The 20,490-nt window shown below is 37.4% G+C and overlaps 1 protein-coding gene across 1 annotated transcript; it reads right to left on the bottom strand.

Moving 5' to 3' along the window:
- Nucleotides 1-1,382: 1,382 nt before the first annotated feature.
- LOC128208411 (uncharacterized) lies at nt 1,383-19,731 on the bottom strand. Its single transcript, XM_052911970.1, has 10 exons — nt 19,675-19,731; nt 19,248-19,389; nt 14,312-14,399; nt 9,555-9,754; nt 6,988-7,115; nt 6,344-6,525; nt 5,999-6,094; nt 5,273-5,424; nt 3,611-4,668; nt 1,383-1,747 (listed from the first exon to the last, which is right to left on the bottom strand). The coding sequence occupies exons 1-10, from the start codon at nt 19,729-19,731 to the stop codon at nt 1,523-1,525; spliced, it is 2,328 nt and encodes a 775-aa protein (XP_052767930.1). The 3' UTR covers nt 1,383-1,522.
- Nucleotides 19,732-20,490: the final 759 nt, after the last annotated feature.

Below are 20,490 nucleotides of genomic sequence, written 5' to 3'. Positions count from 1 at the left end.
TATTTTTATAACAGGCTTGTCGCGAGCAATGACGTTTTATAGGAACTTTCACATACATAATATTCTTATTAATAATATCCTTGGTTTTAAAGGGACTAGACACAGTTTCACGAAAGAACTCAAAACTCAACCTCAAACTCAAACACAAAGTTTGACTTGAGACCTTTTTTTACTCAATTGAGACCGGACTCAATTCGGTGATCACGAAAAAATTTGAGACCGTTGAGACACGTGAGAGTGTGTGTGTGTGTGTGTGTGTGGGGGGGGGGGTAATCGAAACACCCGGGTTTTTTTTGGTAAAATAAAGTCATTTTAAGAAAATAATTAGTAAAAGTGTTTTTGTATTGTAACTGTATCGTTGTAATGGGGGCCTCATTACTGGTTATCAGCGTTTGACTGAGCTGTGTATGACGCGGGGCGGATGGTTGGGGATGGAAGGGGTACGTGCTGGGTGGGGGTAAAGAAAAGCATTGCTAGATGTATTTGTCATGGCGTTTAGTACTCCACTTATAATTTATATAAAATACATGACTCAATTGATTGGTATCCTATTATTTCTATATTTAGTGTGAAACGCGTGGAATACAAACTTTCAACATTTGTCTTTGGCGTTTAGAAATTCGGTATGAAACCGCCAGCATATGTTCCTGCGCGATGTTTTCATCAATGATCTTGATATCATAACACAAAACTTTGAATGTATATCTTTGCCCGATCTCATGGCATATGGGCGCGCCCCTGTATGCTGTAGGTGTTCATGCATGCCATTAAATCGCTCGTAAATTCAAGGCAGTTGACTCCAATTTTAAATAAATTTATTTCAATTTCTCAAATAACTATAATACTAAATGCGAATATAAAAACAGTATGTCCTATCTAGACTCTAAGTCTAATTATGTGTTAGGCATTATGAAAATATGCATTTGTAGGATGTCCAGTGCTGATCCGTAGTAAAAAGTAAACATGCAAAATTGAATGTGCGGTTCACATACTGCAAACCAAGATTGCGTTTTGGTGTTCATTTAACAAACACACGTACACAGAACACTACTTACATAGTCAATAATGTTCGATAAACTTTCGAGGATTTTACTAGTAAGTTCCATCATTCAATTGTTTGGCAAAATGTTTATTTTGATAGGGCTTTACCTTACAATATAAAGATAAAAAGGCAATTAACGAGTTCCAAGTGTTCTCAGTATGATATCTGAATTTAAATATATTTAGTCCGTCCGTTTGGAAGATATTGTTTTTCAATTGATTTACAATATGAAATTCCCTTTCAAAATAGCCTTTCAAATAATTATTTTAATTTACTTTAATCGTAATTTATTTTTTTGGCCATTTCGAGAGAGGTCACGTTTCATTCCTTTTTGGTAAAATTTAAGTGAAATTCTACAGTATGTTTAACATATAATGGTATATAACACTGCTTATTGTAATAATAGATGAGCAGTATAGTATAAAAAGTTAATTAATGCATACAATTACAGATATATTCAAACATAAAATATTTTGTAAACTAATAGGCCGTCCTGGGCCTTTCTCGCTGTTTATTTGAGACGACCATGGCAGACTTTGGTCGCAACGACGATGCTGATGATGTATACTGGCTCGCATCCCGCGTTATTATGTAGCGACGCACGTGCTGGTGAACGTCACTTCCGGCTCTTGCGTTTCGTGGAAGCAAACATGGACGCCGATTTACATACACTGTGCCTCCTGACATTGGAACACTGTCAGAATCCTGGAATGAAACGATGAAATTAGCGTACATGTATATTGTTTTAATTTCGTGAAGTCCCTTTTTCCTTTTTTTATTATTCGCCTATGCCATTGTTTGATCATGAAGTATTGATTAAATATTATGTCGCATGGTAACATTCGCGATCGGATAAAGCATAAAATAACTTTGAATTACTGCAGTTTAACAATGCCAGAACTTCTCAAAATGCCTCTCAGGTTGGGTGGTTGGAGTTCATTCCCATCAAATCACTGTGCTAAAAAATATTAATCTAGAGTCAATGCTGTAATTTGTAACAAGCAAGCAAGTAGCTTGAATTGATATCCCCCACCAGATTGTGCAAAGTAGATGGCAGTTTCCAACCGAAACATGAACTATGGTTGCAGAGTACTAGACTCATGAACATTGGATACGCGATATGAGATTGTTTGCAATGGTTGGAAATAAAAAATGTGTATTGTGTAGCATTTAGATTTGCCCTATTAACTTAAATTTTGACTGCATGTTACCCATTTTTAAATTTATAAAATAGTTCATCAGGGCAAACATTCTTATTAAGTTTCATAAAGATTGGACCAGACATATTGTAAAAAAAAATATAGCCTCTACAGTGCTCCCAAGTAAAAGAATAAACAAAGCTTGACCTAGTGACCTAGTTATTGGCCCCATGTGAACTAGTTTCAAACTTAGCCAAGATTTCATCGAGGTAAATTCTCTGATCCAGTTTCATGAAGATTGGAGCGGATATCAATCAATAGAAAAAAATCAATCAATGAAGAGATAACATCAAGTGGATCATTCTGACTGCAGTTGGAACAAAGTCTGACCAATATTTATATCAGTACGTGGTTCCGGATAAAAACATGAAATATTTGATCTAGTGACCTAGTTTCTGACCTCATGTGACCCAGTTTCATTAAATGCCTGTAGTGTGTTTCAAAGGTTTTACTAAGTAAGATTTGACTTTGTCACATTTTTTTATCCAATGTGATCAAATTTTACAAGCGGTTGAAACTTGAACCGTGAACATTTTGACTAAGTTTGAACATAATCTAACCAATCACTACCAAGCCGATGTGGTTCAGGACAGGAATAATACGAGAGAATGGACAACGCCAAAACTATATCCCCTCTCTAAACGTTTGGGTTCGGCGAGATAACAATCGAAGCGGAAGGGAAAGATCGCTTCGTACCGCTTGTCGTTAGACTGAAAATAGTCTAAGTTCGGAATCCCTTTAGGGCCATCACGATCCCACACGTCGCCATAGTAATTGCACAAGAATAAATAAAGTGTTTGCTAATTTTCCTGTGTTTTTTTTTTCCTTTTAAATGTATAGTGCTTGTATTTGGGTAACTTTAAAATTCGATGCGAGATTTGACATTTACTTCGGTATATCTTTTTTGAATAAGTCGGGAGTGTAAAAAACGAGATATTTATTGTTTCATCTACGCATTGAGGCAACTTTGTTCAGTGACTACCTAGAGGTTTTACTACATAATGTTCTGTTCAAATTAAAAATAAAGATGCGACATTTTAACAAACAATTATCGCGTTTTTTCATTGACATTTTCGAAAGGCGAGGGGCGGGATCGCGATGGCCCTTATAATTTGTTATACAGGCCTCCACCGCTTGCCGATAAGATCGTAGGCCCAAAACCCAGCAAGTGCGTGTTCTCATGATCCATTAAAAATAAATCTTTATCTCTAAAGGTATGCTGTACTGTTGTTATACTTCGGAAATGATATCCGAGCGTGATTCACCGAAGAAAACAGCTGACTTTATGTATTATATAAAATGTTATTGTTTATATGGCGCATGTATGCACATTGCGTTAGACTTATATACACGTTGGAATCATTTTCACCTTTACTATGAATGTGCGCATCTCGTCGACACGAAGCGGGTCGTTGTAACGCTTGGTCCGCACTCCATCACAAAAGGTCTTCATTCTCTCCTCTAGGCTTTTCAGCTTGCTCGCACTTGTCTCATAATCAAAATAGTCGTCGTCATGGAGATCGTACATGTCGTCTGCTGTGTATCCAAGGTGAGCGCGTTCCGTCTCGTCTCGCAATTCACTCTTTGCTGCCACTGAACAAATCACCTTTGACCTCGCCACTGACTTTCCTCGCTGTATCGTGTCGATTTGCTGAAAGACGTGATCAAACTCCTCTGTTACAAGAACTGATCTTTCCTTCGATACTGTTTCGCCTGTTTCATCAGAAGTCTCACACTCAGTTAAATGAAATACTCCACCGGACTTCGAAGGAGACGTTTCCGGTCTTTGCGCACCTAACGCTTCAATGGCCGACCTTGATTCAATGCCTATCGCAGTTTTCGGTCGTATTTGTCTATCCATGGATGGTTTAGCGGTTGCTAGCCAACTTCCGCCCGGATGTAGCAGCTCGGACTCAGCGGCGCTGGATTTGAGCTGCTTTAGAGACCGCGGAGCCCGATGCCGCCGCTGCCGCTGTAACGCCGCATCTTCAATTTTTTGGTTGATCCTTTTCTCAAGTAATTTATTTCGCCTTTCCGAGCTTAGCCTCGCTTGGAAGGAGTCCGGCAACAAAGGATCCAACAGTGGACCCCTGTCTTTTAAATACAGTTTAACCATCATTGCTAGCTTTGTATTTCTATCATCGTCAACCTTAATTCTTTTAGATTCTTCACGGATTTTCGGTCTGAGTTCCTCGGCAAGTTTGTCGTGCACTGTTTTGAGCAGCGGAACATGGCATCCATTCGTAGTTGACAGGCGACTGTGGAGCTTCTTTAGGACGCTGTGACGCAACTTGGTGATGGTGTTCGGGTTTTTCTTAACGACGAGGCGGTCGTAGTTCTTGGCGTCCAGAATAAGAACGGTAGTATTGGCCGTGCATGTGACGGTACACGGGCACGTGTCCATCTCCATTACCATCTCCATGTCACCTGGAACACACACACGTACATGGTTACGGGGCAAACAGGTTTATGTATGTGAAATAAGCGAGCACGCACACATACTTATTTGAGCCATATGCAAAGACTAATTAAAATAATATGCGAAATTAGCAAAATTAATACAAATACGCAATACATTAACACAAAATGCTCCGTGAAGTGAAACATGGTGTTTACAATTCAATAGTTAAAACTATTTTGCAATTGGAAGAGCGTGTTGTTGTTGTTTTTTATTTTAAAACGTTCTCAAAACTTTCCGGATAATCCTTGTACTAACATTATAAATCATTGAGATGTTAAGGTTTCTACCAACTTTAATAGTTAGGAAAGAGTGTATGAAAGAATGTCTTATATAATATAACAAACTTGTACTTCATAAAGATATTACAAAATAGTTCATTTCAGTAACCAGCATAAACCGTCGACTGATGGTCAACGGATGGTCAAGTGATATAGAGAGGCCAGGTATCAAATCCCATGGTTCAACAAATAGTTTTAAAAAGCTCATTTGTACATCGGATATCTTAACCGCTCCGGAAAGTGAAAATGACATGCTATTTAAAAAAAACCCACAACGATCGAAATGCCTTACCCAACGCCTCGTTTCGTTCAATGGTACACACGTCAATTGTCTTGGTCATGTAGCGTCTCTCAGCGGCCGCGTAGCCCTCTTTCCGACGTACTCGGATCTGCCGCTGAGTTAGGCCGCGTGGAGTCTTCCGGTGTACATTCTCCTTATTATTGCTGAAATCATGGCGTTTGTGTCACAATAGTGTTAGCATTATGTCTGGTGTATCACGATTCTTTTGTTCAAAGTATTGAGCCCCGAATGGGATAAAGTCTCCCTGATAAGATAATAACAGTTTATATACAATACTTAATTTATCGAAGATTTATTTAACCATTTGTTTAGTATGGTATAACCCATGCCTACATATTTTGCCTACTTATGTACAGAGTACATACGTGCGCGCTCACTACCAAGAACAGGTTGGGTGAACCGGTGACAGAAAGAGGCGTAATATAGATGAATATATTCAGTCACAGAATTTCGGAATGATACTTAAGCATGCAGAGTGAAGCTAGCAACACAGATGAGCTTACGTGCGTAATATATCTGGTGCGAAAAAAATATCGCCAAAAATATTATATAAATGAGCTCGTTTTTAATACAGGTCTTTGTCGTTAAGTATCTTTGTTTGTCATAGATCCGTTCATAGTCGATGAAGTAGAAGGAATGGAACTAGCAACTTGTTACCAAGTTACGCAATGATTCTAAAATGATTCTTAAATGATACGGGCCCATGCCGACACTTACATGCCGAACTCCCTCTCTATGACTGAGCGCTGGGTCATCAGCTGCGGAAACTGTTGGGCGTGGCGCCCTGGGTCCGTCATCAGCTTCGCCTGACCGCTGAAACAGGGATTGGAGATTTTTTTACAACGTTACACAGTAATGGACTTCAACTTTAATGCAGTAACAAAATAATACAATGCCCCCGGCCGGGAGATTTTTGGCAACATAATACGAACAAAATGAAAATGTGCATGCACACACTGTAACATAAAATACTTTCAGAAATACATTTTACTTTGGCCTAGTTGTCAGCTAAAAACCTTAATACTCATTTCCTGAGCTAAAAATCATGCTAGACTGGATAACCTTAAAATGAATATCAGTCCGTCTGCAGGTTCCCCCTGCTTCATAAGACATGTGCCGTAGTGTAGAACCTCTTTGCGAAGACTCATCTCGAGCAGGTGCTTGAACTTGGCGGACCAATCAGAAAACAGCCAGCTTTCCTCGATAAACGCCTTCCTCTCCGCATATTCCTTTTCCTGCTGGGCCTGCAAATGTGAAATTTGGAAGTTATACAAAGTCTTATACGATGAAGAACGAATACTTTACAACACAGTTAGCACACTCTCGTCTCAACTAAGAGACCTGGGTTCGATTCCCGGCCTGCGCGCGAGTTTGGTTAGTGGTCACCGGCGCGAGTTTGGTTAGTGGTCACCGGCGCGAGTTTGGTTAGTGGTCACCGGCGCGAGTTTGGTTAGTGGTCACCGGCGCGAGTTTGGTTAGTGGTCATCGGGGTTTTCTCAGGGTACTCCGGTTTACCCCACAACACAAGACCATACTTTCGAGTTAACATCGTACCGACGAGAGTGATTAATATAATCTTTAATCAGTTGTTTCACAATCGTTGTCAATTAAAGAAGTTTAACTTTGTGCTAGGTACCTGTCTATTCCCGAGATGTAACAACTTCATTTAACCAAACGAAATCAATCGCACTGAAAATTTGTGATACCTTCATGGATCTATTGAAGAGGTCCCTGTGAATAACGAGCAGGTCTGTGTCCTCGTCACCAATAACCGTAGCGTTCCGAACACTGTCCTCGCTTATCAGTGCAATCTCACCAAAACTCTTGCCCGCGCCTGAAAGCAGTAGTTGAAAACATGTACAATTATATCTATATATGTATATTTACTTCATAATAAGAACGTTTTTAAAAGCGGTTTCAATAATGACACATACCTTCACTTGAATGAACAAAGGCGAAAACCGTGTTCAAAAATAGTACGCATTTATATGACCCCTTTTTGTATATTTTTTCATCAATGTCCGACCTATTTTGAAGCCGATTTCACACGAACTCGGCATGAATAGCTTTTAGAAGTTCAGTCATGAATTCGCTGTACCAAGGATTTAGTACATTTTTTGATCCACTGAGCTTTCGTTGTTCGTGTTTGAACAATAAGAAATAAGCTTTATTTGCAATACAACCCTTGCAATTTGATTCATTATCTATATTACTTAGAATAATGTTATATAAATATGTCAAATATAAATTGAACTATGGTTGGAATATGTCTTATCTTATAGGAAAGACTAGCTATGTAAACATATGACGTTCACCTTTTCAGAATACAGAAGAATCGGCCACTTTTAAAAACAAAAAGGTAAATTAAAGGAAAACACAAACAATACTACCCATTAGTATTAAGTACATTTTCAGTTTCGTATTATGTCATATTTTATAATGTGTAATATATATGTGCCCATGCATGCGAAAGGGGTGAAGAGATCAGTCTTCACATTTCGCGGGCTGTAAAAACATCCGCTTTTTGTTGGCGGTTTCGCAATTACCTTTCAAGAGGTGCACCGTGTATATATTTGAAATTACATTTCAACTTAGCAACTATGTTATCACAATTCTAATATTAATCTCATATTTCTTATAATTATATTCTAAGCTCAAATTAAATTAATATTATTTTTCGTCTAATATTTGTTCAAGGGACGTAATAAAAAAGTCCTATTGACTGTACTGTATTGGCACAGTAAAAGGAAGTTCATGAGCGCTCGCTCGAGAATAAAATGCCGATATTTCTTGCTGTTTACTTTAACAAAAAAAAATCGTGATTTACAATAATTTTTATGTGATATGCATATCCAATCATACGGTTCACTTTCGGTATCACAGTATTAGTCCGAAAGAATTAGCCGGAACATTCGATTCATTAATTAGATAACATCATAATTACTTTGGTGCACGCGTACCTTAATGTATAAATATTGCATTATTTATTACAGCTTTGGTAAATCTGATTTACACTGAAATGTTCCTCATAGTCGAACAGATTATATAAAGTAACAAAGTCCAGTCTACCAAATTACAGAGTCGCACATACCTATAAAACGGACTTCTTAATGAATGGTCCACGGCGAGTTGTAAGTTTATAAAAGAATAATGATTATAATTATAATATTTTTAAGGTTCACTGTATTATACGTTTATCCATACTACACTGGTCGGTCTGATTTTAAATGAATAATTATAATCAAAATCAATACAAGATAATTAACGGTGTTTGATAACGATCTCGTGTTTGAACACTAAATCCGCGTTTCCGTCGGAGGCATTTTCTCCCGTTGGACTGTTTACCATGGGGAACCCATACAGACATGCAGAACGCCGTCAGTGATTGCAAACATGGGCCATTGTTTGCCATATCGAACCATCTGGATAATGATGCGTGGTTGATTCTATCCATGAGTGAAAATCAATTTGAACCATGTTCGAAAGTGAAATTTATTTCAAATTAATCGCTCGGCACGCAAACTTCTATATGGGCTGGTGGCGACACTCACTGCCGATGAGGTGACACGGCATAACTTACAATATGTAGTTGTATATTTTAAGATACATTTAATTAAAACAGCTTATGATTTTTATTTATTAGTCACTACATGAATAGTTTTTTTCTTATCTCCGTATACAATGATTGCTTCATTTAGACTAAGTGTTCTTGTTAGCTGTGAGGGTGTCTGCAGCTTTATATCCAATCACGTACAGTATCGCCCCTTTGCTCTTCCTACACGTGGCATGACTACAGCCATATATCCAATCACATGCAGTATCGCCCCTTCGCTCTTCCTACACGTGGCATGACTTCAGCCATATATCCAATCACGTACAGAATCGCAGAATACAGAACAATTCTATTAGGCAAAGAATAGTGATTTTATCCCGTTTTCACTTAAAAGAGGATATATACAACGTTTCATATAACTCGACCCATTCAGCCAGAGTGTCATTTATTCATTCTTCGCTACATGTATTTGGTCCGGGTGAATTTACTAGACACTCTACAGAAGCATTACACGTTAACGCGTCTTGTCAAAATGACAAAAAAAAATAGATTACGAAAAGGTCGCGGCAAGTGCACAAATGTGTGGTAATTACGGAAACAAATATATTTTTACGCCTTATGTTATATGCAATGGGTCACGCATGCGCTAGCTTGTAATGTCGATTACTATATTAGAAAAGTAAAAAATAAGCAATATCTAATACATAAATTTGCCATTACCGAAATGTATGATGAATTTCCCGTATTTGGATCTGTCCAGCGGTTTCTTTTTCTTGGTGCCAATTTCTTCTCCATTCAATGAACCCTCGCTTGATTCCTGGTCTTCGTTCTTGTTGTCGGCGTCGGGATGGTCTGCGTCGTCGTCGGATTTAGTTGTGTCGATAAATACCGAGGTTTTGCCAGAAAGCATTATGTAGAAACTGTAAAACAGATAATATACCCTGTGTGGTCCATATAGCTAAATAATGCTATTATTTTACAATAAACAACCCATGTCACAGTAAGTCCTTGTTCCATTGACAACACAACATAAGTGGTCTTCTTCATTAACTCATCTAGTTAATTCTTTTGTTATTATTTTACGGGGAAAAGCTTTGTCACATCAAATATTGTGTAGTTAAGCCACGATATTACGGAACGTAACAGGTTAGACTGTATTAAGAACACTTAAAACTATCTATTGAGTAGAGCTTTACCGTCTGTGGTGCGGCTTAGATCTAAATAAATATTTACGAAATTCACACAAAGCATGATAAATTTCTAATGTCTTCTTAATGTCTTTCAAAAGAAGATTACAAAAATAAAGCATGCTAAAAGGTGAAAGCACAGCGGTTAATGTCTTCAGTCCAATTTAACCGACTTAAAGCATTTGTATTATTATTATTTTATGGGATAGTTTGGTTCCATCGTTCGACCCGTATCGTTAGTTTTGAACTAACACTTTTGTTGAGAGATGACAGTTTTATAGCAAACCGATTGCTCCAACAGTTTAATTAAATTTCCATTTCATGTAAAACTCCTATATAATGGTTTCCATTTATGTCAATGATCTAAAATATTTGGATTTTTCATTTCTCTTTACATAAATTACTTTAAAGGATTTTAGTCGTAGCTTCAGTAATCGTAAATCTGTATAAACGTCACAAATGGCAATCAGTTTTCCCCCATTTTTTCATTTTTGCATGTACTTTTAAGACTGGCTGTATTTCAATTCACAAAAAAATGTGAAGCAAATAACGCAAAAATTTCAAGTATCGGCTAAACTCGAAAAAGACCTTTATTGAAAAAGGCCCCTGGCAGGACTTAATTTCAATCGAATAAATCGTTTTCTCCCACATTTACAGACAAATATTTTAAATTAAAACAAATAATAAAAATGAGTTCAGCGCGTATTAACCCTAAAACTATTAATTTTGTAGTTTGACAGGAACTTCTCAAATGGCGGCCAAGAATCTGTTCAGAATATTTTCACCGTCAAATACATGACAATTTAATGAATTCGAGCATCTATACTCTGTATACATTTTAAATATGAAACAATATTTTAAAATACCCAAAACAATACCTTGCCCATCTCTTAAAGCAATGCTGATCCGTCCGAATGCTAACACAGAAATAAAGCTCCTTGCACAAACAATATTTCAAGCATTATCTCTGGACGTAAAACGCCACTTAGCGAAAGTGATATATCAAAGACGTGTCTCCTAACAAGTTTTAAGTGAAGTCCCAATTTTAGAGATACTGACAATGGGTTAGCAAATTAATAACAAACAAACCCTCGAAATAATTTAAAATGATTTCTCAACTGTCAAAAGTCAAAGCACACCCAAAGAATGACATCATTCACAAAATCAATTACCGTATTTTAAGTCATTTTCAGTATTTAACTTAAGCACGTCTATGTTTTGTTTGAAAAAAATGAATCAATCAATTAATTCTCCGGCCGCTGTTGACAAAATCGTCCATTCACTTTCCTAACAAAGAACTAGTATTCCTGGCCCGTTTTCCATAATTAAAACCACGTTTGTTATAAAAATATATTTTCTTCTTTACAAGGCCCTATTGATGTGCACCTTAAACAGATCATGTATTATTAATGTATACTAAATTGCGGCACTTTACAATCCAATCCGTGCTTACAATGTTCTTGTGCCATGAATTAATATAAAAGAAAGAAAATGGAAATAAAATGGGGAGTATTAAATTTACCTTTGAGTAGCAAAAATTTGAACAGCTTGTCCGGTTATGGCACCCGCTCCTCACCAAGTCGACCCGGATTCGATTCTCGGCTTAGGCGCATGTGAGTTTGGTTGGTTTTCACCAAGCCGAAGGAGTGGGTCTCATGTGGGTTCTCCGCCCGTCTCCCCCCCCCCACACACACACACCCACCCACAACACAAGATTACACTCTCGCGCAGGTTAGTAATACGGTCAACGTTAAAAAGAAAGGTAATCTGTACTAATCCTGATCGTCAAGTCATTTTCATAACTTCCCTTTAATTTACTTATTTATTTTTTCAACTGTATTTAAAATTAAGTATCATAAGCAAAGGCATGCATATCATCAAACTATTTGGGCCGAAATCCATTAAACATATTGAGTCATTTTTATAGTCAAATTTAAAGAAACAAGTGTGTTCACCATAAATGTTTATGGTTTTATAAAGTCATTGAAACTGAAGTAGTTTCGAAAATTAAGAAAGTATTAAAGTGACTAGACACTAGATGGTCCAAATATCGGCAAATACAGTATTTTCTCAAAACAAGCCTTTAATAGTCAACACCAAGCGTCCTCCTGTATGGGAGCGTATTATCAACGGTCGTAGCGTAAATCGTAATCGTAAACGCATTCTTATTCCTATGTATATGAACATTACATAACTGCATGAAATATTACATTTGGTTTCATAGTTTATGTGACAATGTAATCATTTTTGCTTTTCAAGTGACTTTTTTTTTCTTTTTCATAAAATTTATTCATATAAAACAACTGATGTTCGAACAATTCATGACCCAATCCCTTTGCATGTCCTTTTCATATGAGTGTTAGCTTTGTTACATTGCACTGTTTCTGTTCCTTTCTTGTTATCATCATCATATAATGTGTAAATGTATCGTCATGCAATAAAATATGTTTAAACCAAACCATGTCTAGTCCCTTAAAGTTATAACATTATTTGACAAGTTCGATACTTGAATCAGAAAAGTGATCTACTTAAGATGAGTTGTTGTTTGTTTCTAATTCTGGTTCAGCTTTTAACCTCGCTTCGAAACGGAGGATCTAAAATAAATAAGCCAAACGAATGTGTTCGGCACGAGTTCTGCCCGTGCTCTTTCACCTGTGGCCACATTCGGATTTCCTCGGCCATTTCTATCGAAAACATTTCCGATAAAGATGGCCGAAGAGTTCCGAATGCTGTGACCATTGTAGTCAAACTTCACACAGTGTTACTTCCCTTACAATACAGTAATAATCACATGACCATTCAGGAATAGATAAAGATTGTAAAATTTATCTTTGATTTTATCTTGTTTTCGAATTTTGACCTCAATTGAACTTGATAATTAAAATGTTATAAAAAAAATAAAAAAAAATAAGAATAAATTTAAAAATGGTTATTAAAAAGTTGAATTCCAGCTGTACTCGCTCATGGTGGCAGATATCTAACCTGCTTGTCAGGGGAGATCACTGCATAGGAGATTGCACTGTCGTTTTCGTTGTTAGCGTTCCTCTTGTGTGTTCTGAATTTCTTCAGTTGACAAACTATAAATTATCGAGTGGTTTATGGTCAACATTTTTCTGTGGCTTAATCACTCCTCCGCTGGAGGGGGTATAACCCCCGAAACATTTAGGACCATGCCATTGGCGTTGGAAGACCATTTTTACAACACTTTGAAACCTTCTACAGGCCTTGTACTAGTTTATTTGTCTAAGTTTGCGTTGCTTCAAGCGTTAAAGTAAGGTCCGTGCAGAGGAACGAGATTTGGTAAAGGTAAACCTATCTTGTAACCTAAATAATGATATTTTTTCCTGCTCCCACCTCCTCCCCACCACTACCATCACCACCAGCAGCATTATCATCATTGCAGCATTAAAACGGCGTTACTTGCCCAAGATCTGGCGAAACTCCGAGCTTTGATTCTTTCCCTGACTATATCTAACTTACATCTGAGCCCCAGTTCACTTATGCCTTCAGTCTGAGTTTGAAACCCAGACAATAAGCGAAATCTTAAATATGACAAAACAGTTTTACTGAAGCAATTTTTGATGAAAGATTTGCAAATAATCGTAAAACATGATATAAGTTACATATGCTACAGTGCTTATATTATTTCTCTTCTTATAGTATGTTGACATTTAAAGCTGCATTCTCACAGATTTGCCATTTTTACAACTTTTTCATTTTTTGTCTTGGAAAGTGCAATTTTTGGCCTAGATATCTGCAAACCAATGATATAAGGTTGCTGACAAAAAATCAGATCATAGATTTTCATATTTCTATTCGAAAATTTATGTTTTATGGCTTAAACCGTTACTAAAGGTTTAAGAAAAATGCATTAAACATCAATTTTTGAACTTAAATATAAAAATCTGCGATCTGATTTTTTGTCAGCAGTCTTATATGACTGGTTTCCATGGATTTTCGCGAAAATTGGGTTGTTCCAAGACAAAAAATAAAAAAGTTGTAAAAATGGCAAATCTGTGAGAGTGCAGTTTTAAAGTAAGATTTACAATTACTGGAACTTTAGTTTTATATTCAGACTGAGGACGTTAGTGAATGTATGTGGACCTTAAGTTGGTGTTGAATTTCGACATTGGTGTTTGTCACACACCATTGTAGTAAGCGCACTCACTGCAGCTTTTACAGTCAGGCATTCATAAGAAGGCGATTTTCTTCTACACACTTGCTTACCACGACACGTGAAATAAGACAGTTAAACTCAAAATATATCTCAGACCCCGTTGCTTTGCTTACCAGTCGCCACATTCTCCTTGCGTGACGATGACGTCATCTTTAATCGCACGCCGGTAGTCACAGTTCGTTATAATATCTTCCAAAACTTCTGAAATGCAAATAAACCTTAATCAAACAAACAGTGGTTACCTGATACTTGGTTAAAGTGATGTTGACTATGGGTAAATTATAAAAAGTTAAAACGTAAAACTATTTTGAATGACAAGGATGTGCAAATGTCAATGACCAAGAAATAACGAAGCATAAGAAGTCAAGTACGTTCGCAGTATAACGCCGTGCAGTCAGAACGATTGGAAATGAATTGTGACAAAATAACAGCAATGTTAATTTTCAGAAGGCCAGAAATGAGATGAGTATTCAACTTTACAGTTTGCCCTTCTTTGTTCGCCAATGAAATCGCTAAAATGAGTTTGAAAATTGATATTATTTCTCATAAAATGCCCAGACGCCTAGATATGTAGAAAAAAATCAGTTATTTTTCCTGTTCAAACTCGGAAAAATTGCATACCTGACGAAATAGGTCGAACTTTAAATTTATTATCGTTCATGTTCTGAATTCCATGGAACATATCATGGCGCTCGAAACGCTCGCTTGCTACATATGCCATAAAATTAAAAATATATGAAAACATGAACGATAACTAATACATAAAGAACGAACTACGATAGCCCTAGGCAGTGGCATAGCTAGCCCTCTATTCATGTGGAATCATAATTGCCAGGGGGGGGGGGGGGTCGGAAAAATTTGAAAAACATGGTGCAATCTTGTGCATTCGGGGCGTTGTAAGGTGCATTATTTTGTACTAGAAAATGGACAGTTTTAAGATCATAGTCAAATACGCATACTGCAACTTTGGCTCAGAATCATGTGGATTCAGCCGCCTACTCGCGTAAAGGCATGCAGGTACGCCCCTACTACGGCTGCTCTACGGTTTTGAAACTTGTACCGCATTGCGTATGTGCCATGAACATTTTGAATACTTCTATAAGGACATCGTTATAAAGTATTAAAAACTCGTTTGGAAACCTTCCACCGGCGAGTTACTACGTTTCACCACGACCTTGTAACGCGTTGGATGTCGCGTCAAAGTCGCGAAAGTTCACAATAAATCGAGGATAGTGTTAATCCTATCGCTGTTTTAGAATGGTCTAGTGCGATTCTATCTATGAGCATGATGGATAATTTTTTTATCATGTCGTTCTGTATATATGGGCATGATGAGTGTCATGTCGTTCTGTATATATGGGCATGATGCGTGTCATGTCGTTCTGTATATATGGGCATGATGCGTGTCATGTCGTTCTGTATCTATAAGCATGATGCGTGTCATGTCGTTCTGTATATATGGGCATGATGCGTGTCATGTCGTTCTGTATCTATGAGCATGATGCTTGTCATGTCGTCCTGTATCTATGAGCATGATGCTTGTCATGTCGTTCTGTATCTATGAGTATGATGTATGTCATGTAGTTCTGTATATACGGGCATGATGCTTGTCATGTCGTTCTGTATCTATGGGCATGATGTATGGCATGTCGTTCTGTATCTATGGGCATGATGTATGTCATGTCATTCTGTATCTATGGGCATGATGCATGGCATGTCGTTCTGTATCTATGGGCATGATGTATGTCATGTCGTTCTGTATCTATGGGCATGATGTATGTCATGTAGTTCTGTTTCTATGGGCATGATGCTCGTCATGTCGTTCTGTATCTATGGGCATGATGTATGTCATGTCGTTCTGTATCTATGGGCATTATGTATGTCATGTCTTTCTGTATCGATGGGCATGATGTATGCCATGTCGTTCTGTATCTATGGGCATGATGCATGGCATGTCGTTCTGTATCTATGGGCATGATGTATGTCATGTCGTTCTGTATCTATGGGCATGATGTATGTCATGTAGTTCTGTTTCTATGGGCATGATGCTCGTCATGTCGTTCTGTATCTATGGGCATGATGTATGTCATGTCGTTCTGTATCTATGGGCATGATGTATGTCATGTCTTTCTGTATCGATGGGCATGATGTATGGCATGTCTTTCTGTATCTATGGGCATGATGTATGTCATGTCATTCTGTATCGATTGGCATGATGTATGCCATGTCGTTCTGTATTGATGGACATGATGTATGTCATGTCGTTCTGTATCTATGGGCATGATGTATGTCATGTCGTTCTGTATCGATGGGCATGATGTATGGCATGTCGTTCTGTTTCTATGAGTATGATGCTTGTCATGTCGTTCTGTATCTATGGGCATGATGTATGTCATGTCGTTCTGTATCTATGGGCATGATGTATGTCATGTCGTTCAGTATCTATGGGCATGATGTATGTCATGTCGTTCTGTATCTATGTGCATGATGTATGTCATGTCGTTCTGTATCTATGGGCATGATGCTCGTCATGTCGTTTTGTATCTATTGGCATGATGTATGTCATGTCGTTCTGTTTCTATGGGCATGATGTATGTCATGTCGTTCTGTATCGATGGGCATGATGTATGGCATGTCGTTCTGTATCTATGGGCATGATGTATGTCATATCGTTTTGTATCGATGGGCATGATGTATGGCATGTCGTTCTGTTTCTATGGGCATGATGTTTGTAATGTCGTTCAGCATCTATGGGCATGATGTATGGCATGTCGTTCTGTATCTATGAGCATAATGGTTGTCATGCTGTTCTGTATATATGGGCATGATTCTTGTCGTGTCGTTCTGTATCTTTGAACATGATGCGTGTTATGTAATATGATTAAACATGGGCTCAACGTACACTGTTGAATACTGTTTGCAGTATGCATTCTTATTAACATTGTCAACATAAACTCAATCTGTACACATGTTATTGACTTGTACTTGTTTGTCTTTCACAATCATGCCTTTCACACATAATATATACCCATATAAAGGAGTAGATATCAAATAAATTCCAATACAATTTGTATGACTTGGGTGGGCCACAAGCCATAAACAACTCTAGAAAACAACCCTCCTTGTTAATAATATTTAAAAATCTATGTCCATTAAACATCACAAAGAATGAATCTATAATCAATATAACTACTGTTCACAGTGTTGCTATGAAATCTATATGTGCAAACAAACTATCACCGCGTATTTATTCGTCGTATATAAATATTGGCTCAGTGAAAGGAAAACAGCTCATTAACAGAAATGTCTTTAAGTAGCTTGTGGCAGTAATATATTAGTAGGTTCAATCGATTAAAGTTGTTCATCGAGTAGATATAGAAAACGAGTTTAAGTCATCACTCTGTTTAAGTCACCACTCTTTTTAAGTCACCACTCTTTTTAAGTCACCACTCTGTTTAAGTCACCACTCTGTTTAAGTCACCACTCTGTTTAAGTCACCACTCATATTTTAATCATATTTATAAGTACCGATCTTACCACGTAAATATATATAATGCTAAAAAGGTTTTTTTCCGGACAAACCAAATAAAACAAAAATAATAATATGACAATAAAACAACCATTTTTAAATGAATAATTGCCATTCTATTTTCCGTATTTATGTATTTATGACTTAGGTCACCATTGTAGGGGTTTGTTTAACAAAAATGAAATGGGGGAAATTGAAGCGAGCAGGCAAAATAAAAGTAGAAACACAATTATCTCATTCAGTTTTAAAACAGGATCGAGCGAAAGGAATCATACTGTTTCCCACTAAATACTCTGAATGTAAGTGTTGACAAATCCTCCCCTTTGAATGGATTTCAAACTTTAGGAATATTGTTGAAAAGTAACGCCCTCTTGAAGCACTCGCCCGACGCATGTTAAGGTGTTAGACACTAATGGTATTAAAGTCAAAATGGGACTAACGTGCGGGCTGCTTTCGAGCTTAATGGTGAAAACTAGAAGCAGTCGGTTAACAAATCTAAATATTTGTGTGGTAGATCCGTCTTACAAAAGATCAGTTTAGCGTTGACTGTATGTAAATTAAGCAAACCATCGTCATTATATCTGCAGGATGAGAATTACTTTCGGAGGTGCACTTTTATTTAACGAGGCCATCGGACTAGTCATGGGCGTCGGCCCCGGTAAGAGTGTTTACACGTGCTAGGTTGTGGGTTATCGTGCACAGACAGAATATAATCCTGGTTAGTGGTTCTACCTCGTTCTTTAACGTTCGACAGCGCATGGCACTGCCACACGTGGCCCACGTCTATAACGTCCCTACCGGACGATTTATATATATGCAATTAATATATATGTTAGTGGTGAGGCGAGATTGGTTACATTTCAACTGAGGCTTTGCTTATTTGAAGTATGTTTGTGACACTTAAGAATGTCGACGTGTGTTTATAAATATCTTAAGATCATTGTTGGAGCTTGTTTCCCATTCTTCATCTAGAATTTAATCACTATACCATCAAATTAGTGGGAAATTCTAGGTCATATGAGACGTATTGGTGGTAACGGGTCCATACGACTTCGGGGGCCGTACAGGCCTGATGCCCTTAGGAAGGCCATACTACAGAAACATCCTCTGTATTATCTTGGTCACTAGCATTCGAGCGTTCTATTGGTTTTTCCATCATTCTATGACGACGATATCGCTAAAAGCCATACGTGTGCCTAACGAGTTTGAAAGATGTCCTGCAACACATTACATGTACAATGGTGAGGTCTTACTAGCTAGGGAACGTTAATATATTTTTGTAGTCCGAAACCCCTTGATAATCCATATATCCGAGGCAAATCAGATCTAGAAGTCCAGGGGGCTTTCTAACGGAAATACATAGAGTATTACAGCACAAGTTGACTGCGCGTAGGTCCCCTCTATATGAGGAATAAGGCATTCAGGGTTCTTTGACTCATTGGCAGGGTTTTCTTATTTCAATCATGCTCTTTATAATGTTGTCTTAAATGTTATTATTACACTTAACAAAATGTACCGACCATTGTTGGATTTACTGAGCAGCTCACTCTTCTTTCGTAGCCATGGTAACACCGCTCTGACCTCGGCTCCGTTGCGAAGGTGGGGCGCGCGGGAGATGACCCCTATGACCCTGTTCTGCATCATTCTTGTGCCGGCTGTTCGCTGTTCTTCCGCGACGGGGTCCTGTACAGACAGATAAACGTACAAAACAATAAAATATTTTAAATGGGTTGAAACGAATTTAACGTAGTTTGTGAGTTTATTATACTGATATAAATTTTCGATAGTACAAAAATTATAATAAATCAGTATTATATCCATACTTTCGATAGAGACCATATTATCACCAAAACTGATTTTGAATACCACCATTGTTTTCCTTTTTGGAAAGAAAAGTCATTAATACTTTTTTTAGGAAAGTACAAGTATTTGATAAAAAATAGTAACCGTAATTGATATATTTTTTGTTATATCATAGTTGATATCCGTTTTGGATAGTAACATTGATTGCGCTTGAGACGACCTGCTCAGATTCCAAAAGTCATACAGACGTGAAAATAACTAATAAATGGTCAAAAAGTTATTATTCTAGTCTTCCGATAATTGTGTTTGTAATATTGCTATGAACTTGATCTTTTCTTGCATTTTCTCTTTTCACATTTTCCAGTAAACATTGACATATGAGCTCATGTCCTGTCATAAATATTTAGTACGAACGGACAAAGGAAATGCAGGCGACACCGAGTATGCCAGATAAAAGTAGAAAAAAAGAAATTCTGAATTAACATTGTTTCCAGTTATTCATGCATACAGTTAGTCGTCAGGTACATAATGTGACTACCATAGTTCGTTATACTGAACCTAGTTCGGCGGAACGAATATTGGTAAAGTAAGCAATTGATGTTGATAAAACAAAAGCAGATATAAAAAGGAGTAAGTTTATTCCCTACCGTTGATATATTCATCATTGTGTCAGATAAAAAAGTTAACAACTAAAATCCCAGTTAACAAAGGCACTACAACACAGTTCGTTTCACTCGATGAATTGACCATGAACATTATCACAGCCTGGTAGAACAGGGAGGACAATATTGACAACAAATCTGAACTAATATTTATATACGGTTTGTTTTGAGACTCGTGGACAAACTTACATTAAAGGGAAAACAAATACGTAAGGAATATACCTAATGCTCGGACATATTTTCACACTTAAGAAATCACCTAAATGATTTACATATTTTACGACGAGCTGAAGTGGCC

Source organism: Mya arenaria, chromosome 11, assembly GCF_026914265.1.
Source record: "Mya arenaria isolate MELC-2E11 chromosome 11, ASM2691426v1".
In the NCBI taxonomy this organism is placed as follows: Eukaryota; Metazoa; Mollusca; class Bivalvia; order Myida; family Myidae; genus Mya; species Mya arenaria.
The sequence above is the reverse complement of the archived record's forward strand: the minus strand, read 5'-3'. Positions and strand labels throughout refer to the sequence as shown.

Excerpts from the sequence above, each read along its gene's own strand:
- LOC128208411 (XM_052911970.1), bottom strand. The coding sequence starts at position 19,731 with ATGTTACTATCCAAAACGGATATCAACTATGATATAACAAAAAATATA. Across the intron at positions 9,755-14,311 it reads CAAGGAGAATGTGGCGACTG|TTTCTACATAATGCTTTCTG; the intron begins GTAAGCAAAGCA and ends TCTGTTTTACAG. Across the intron at positions 6,526-6,987 it reads TCTTCAATAGATCCATGAAG|GCCCAGCAGGAAAAGGAATA; the intron begins GTATCACAAATT and ends TCACATTTGCAG.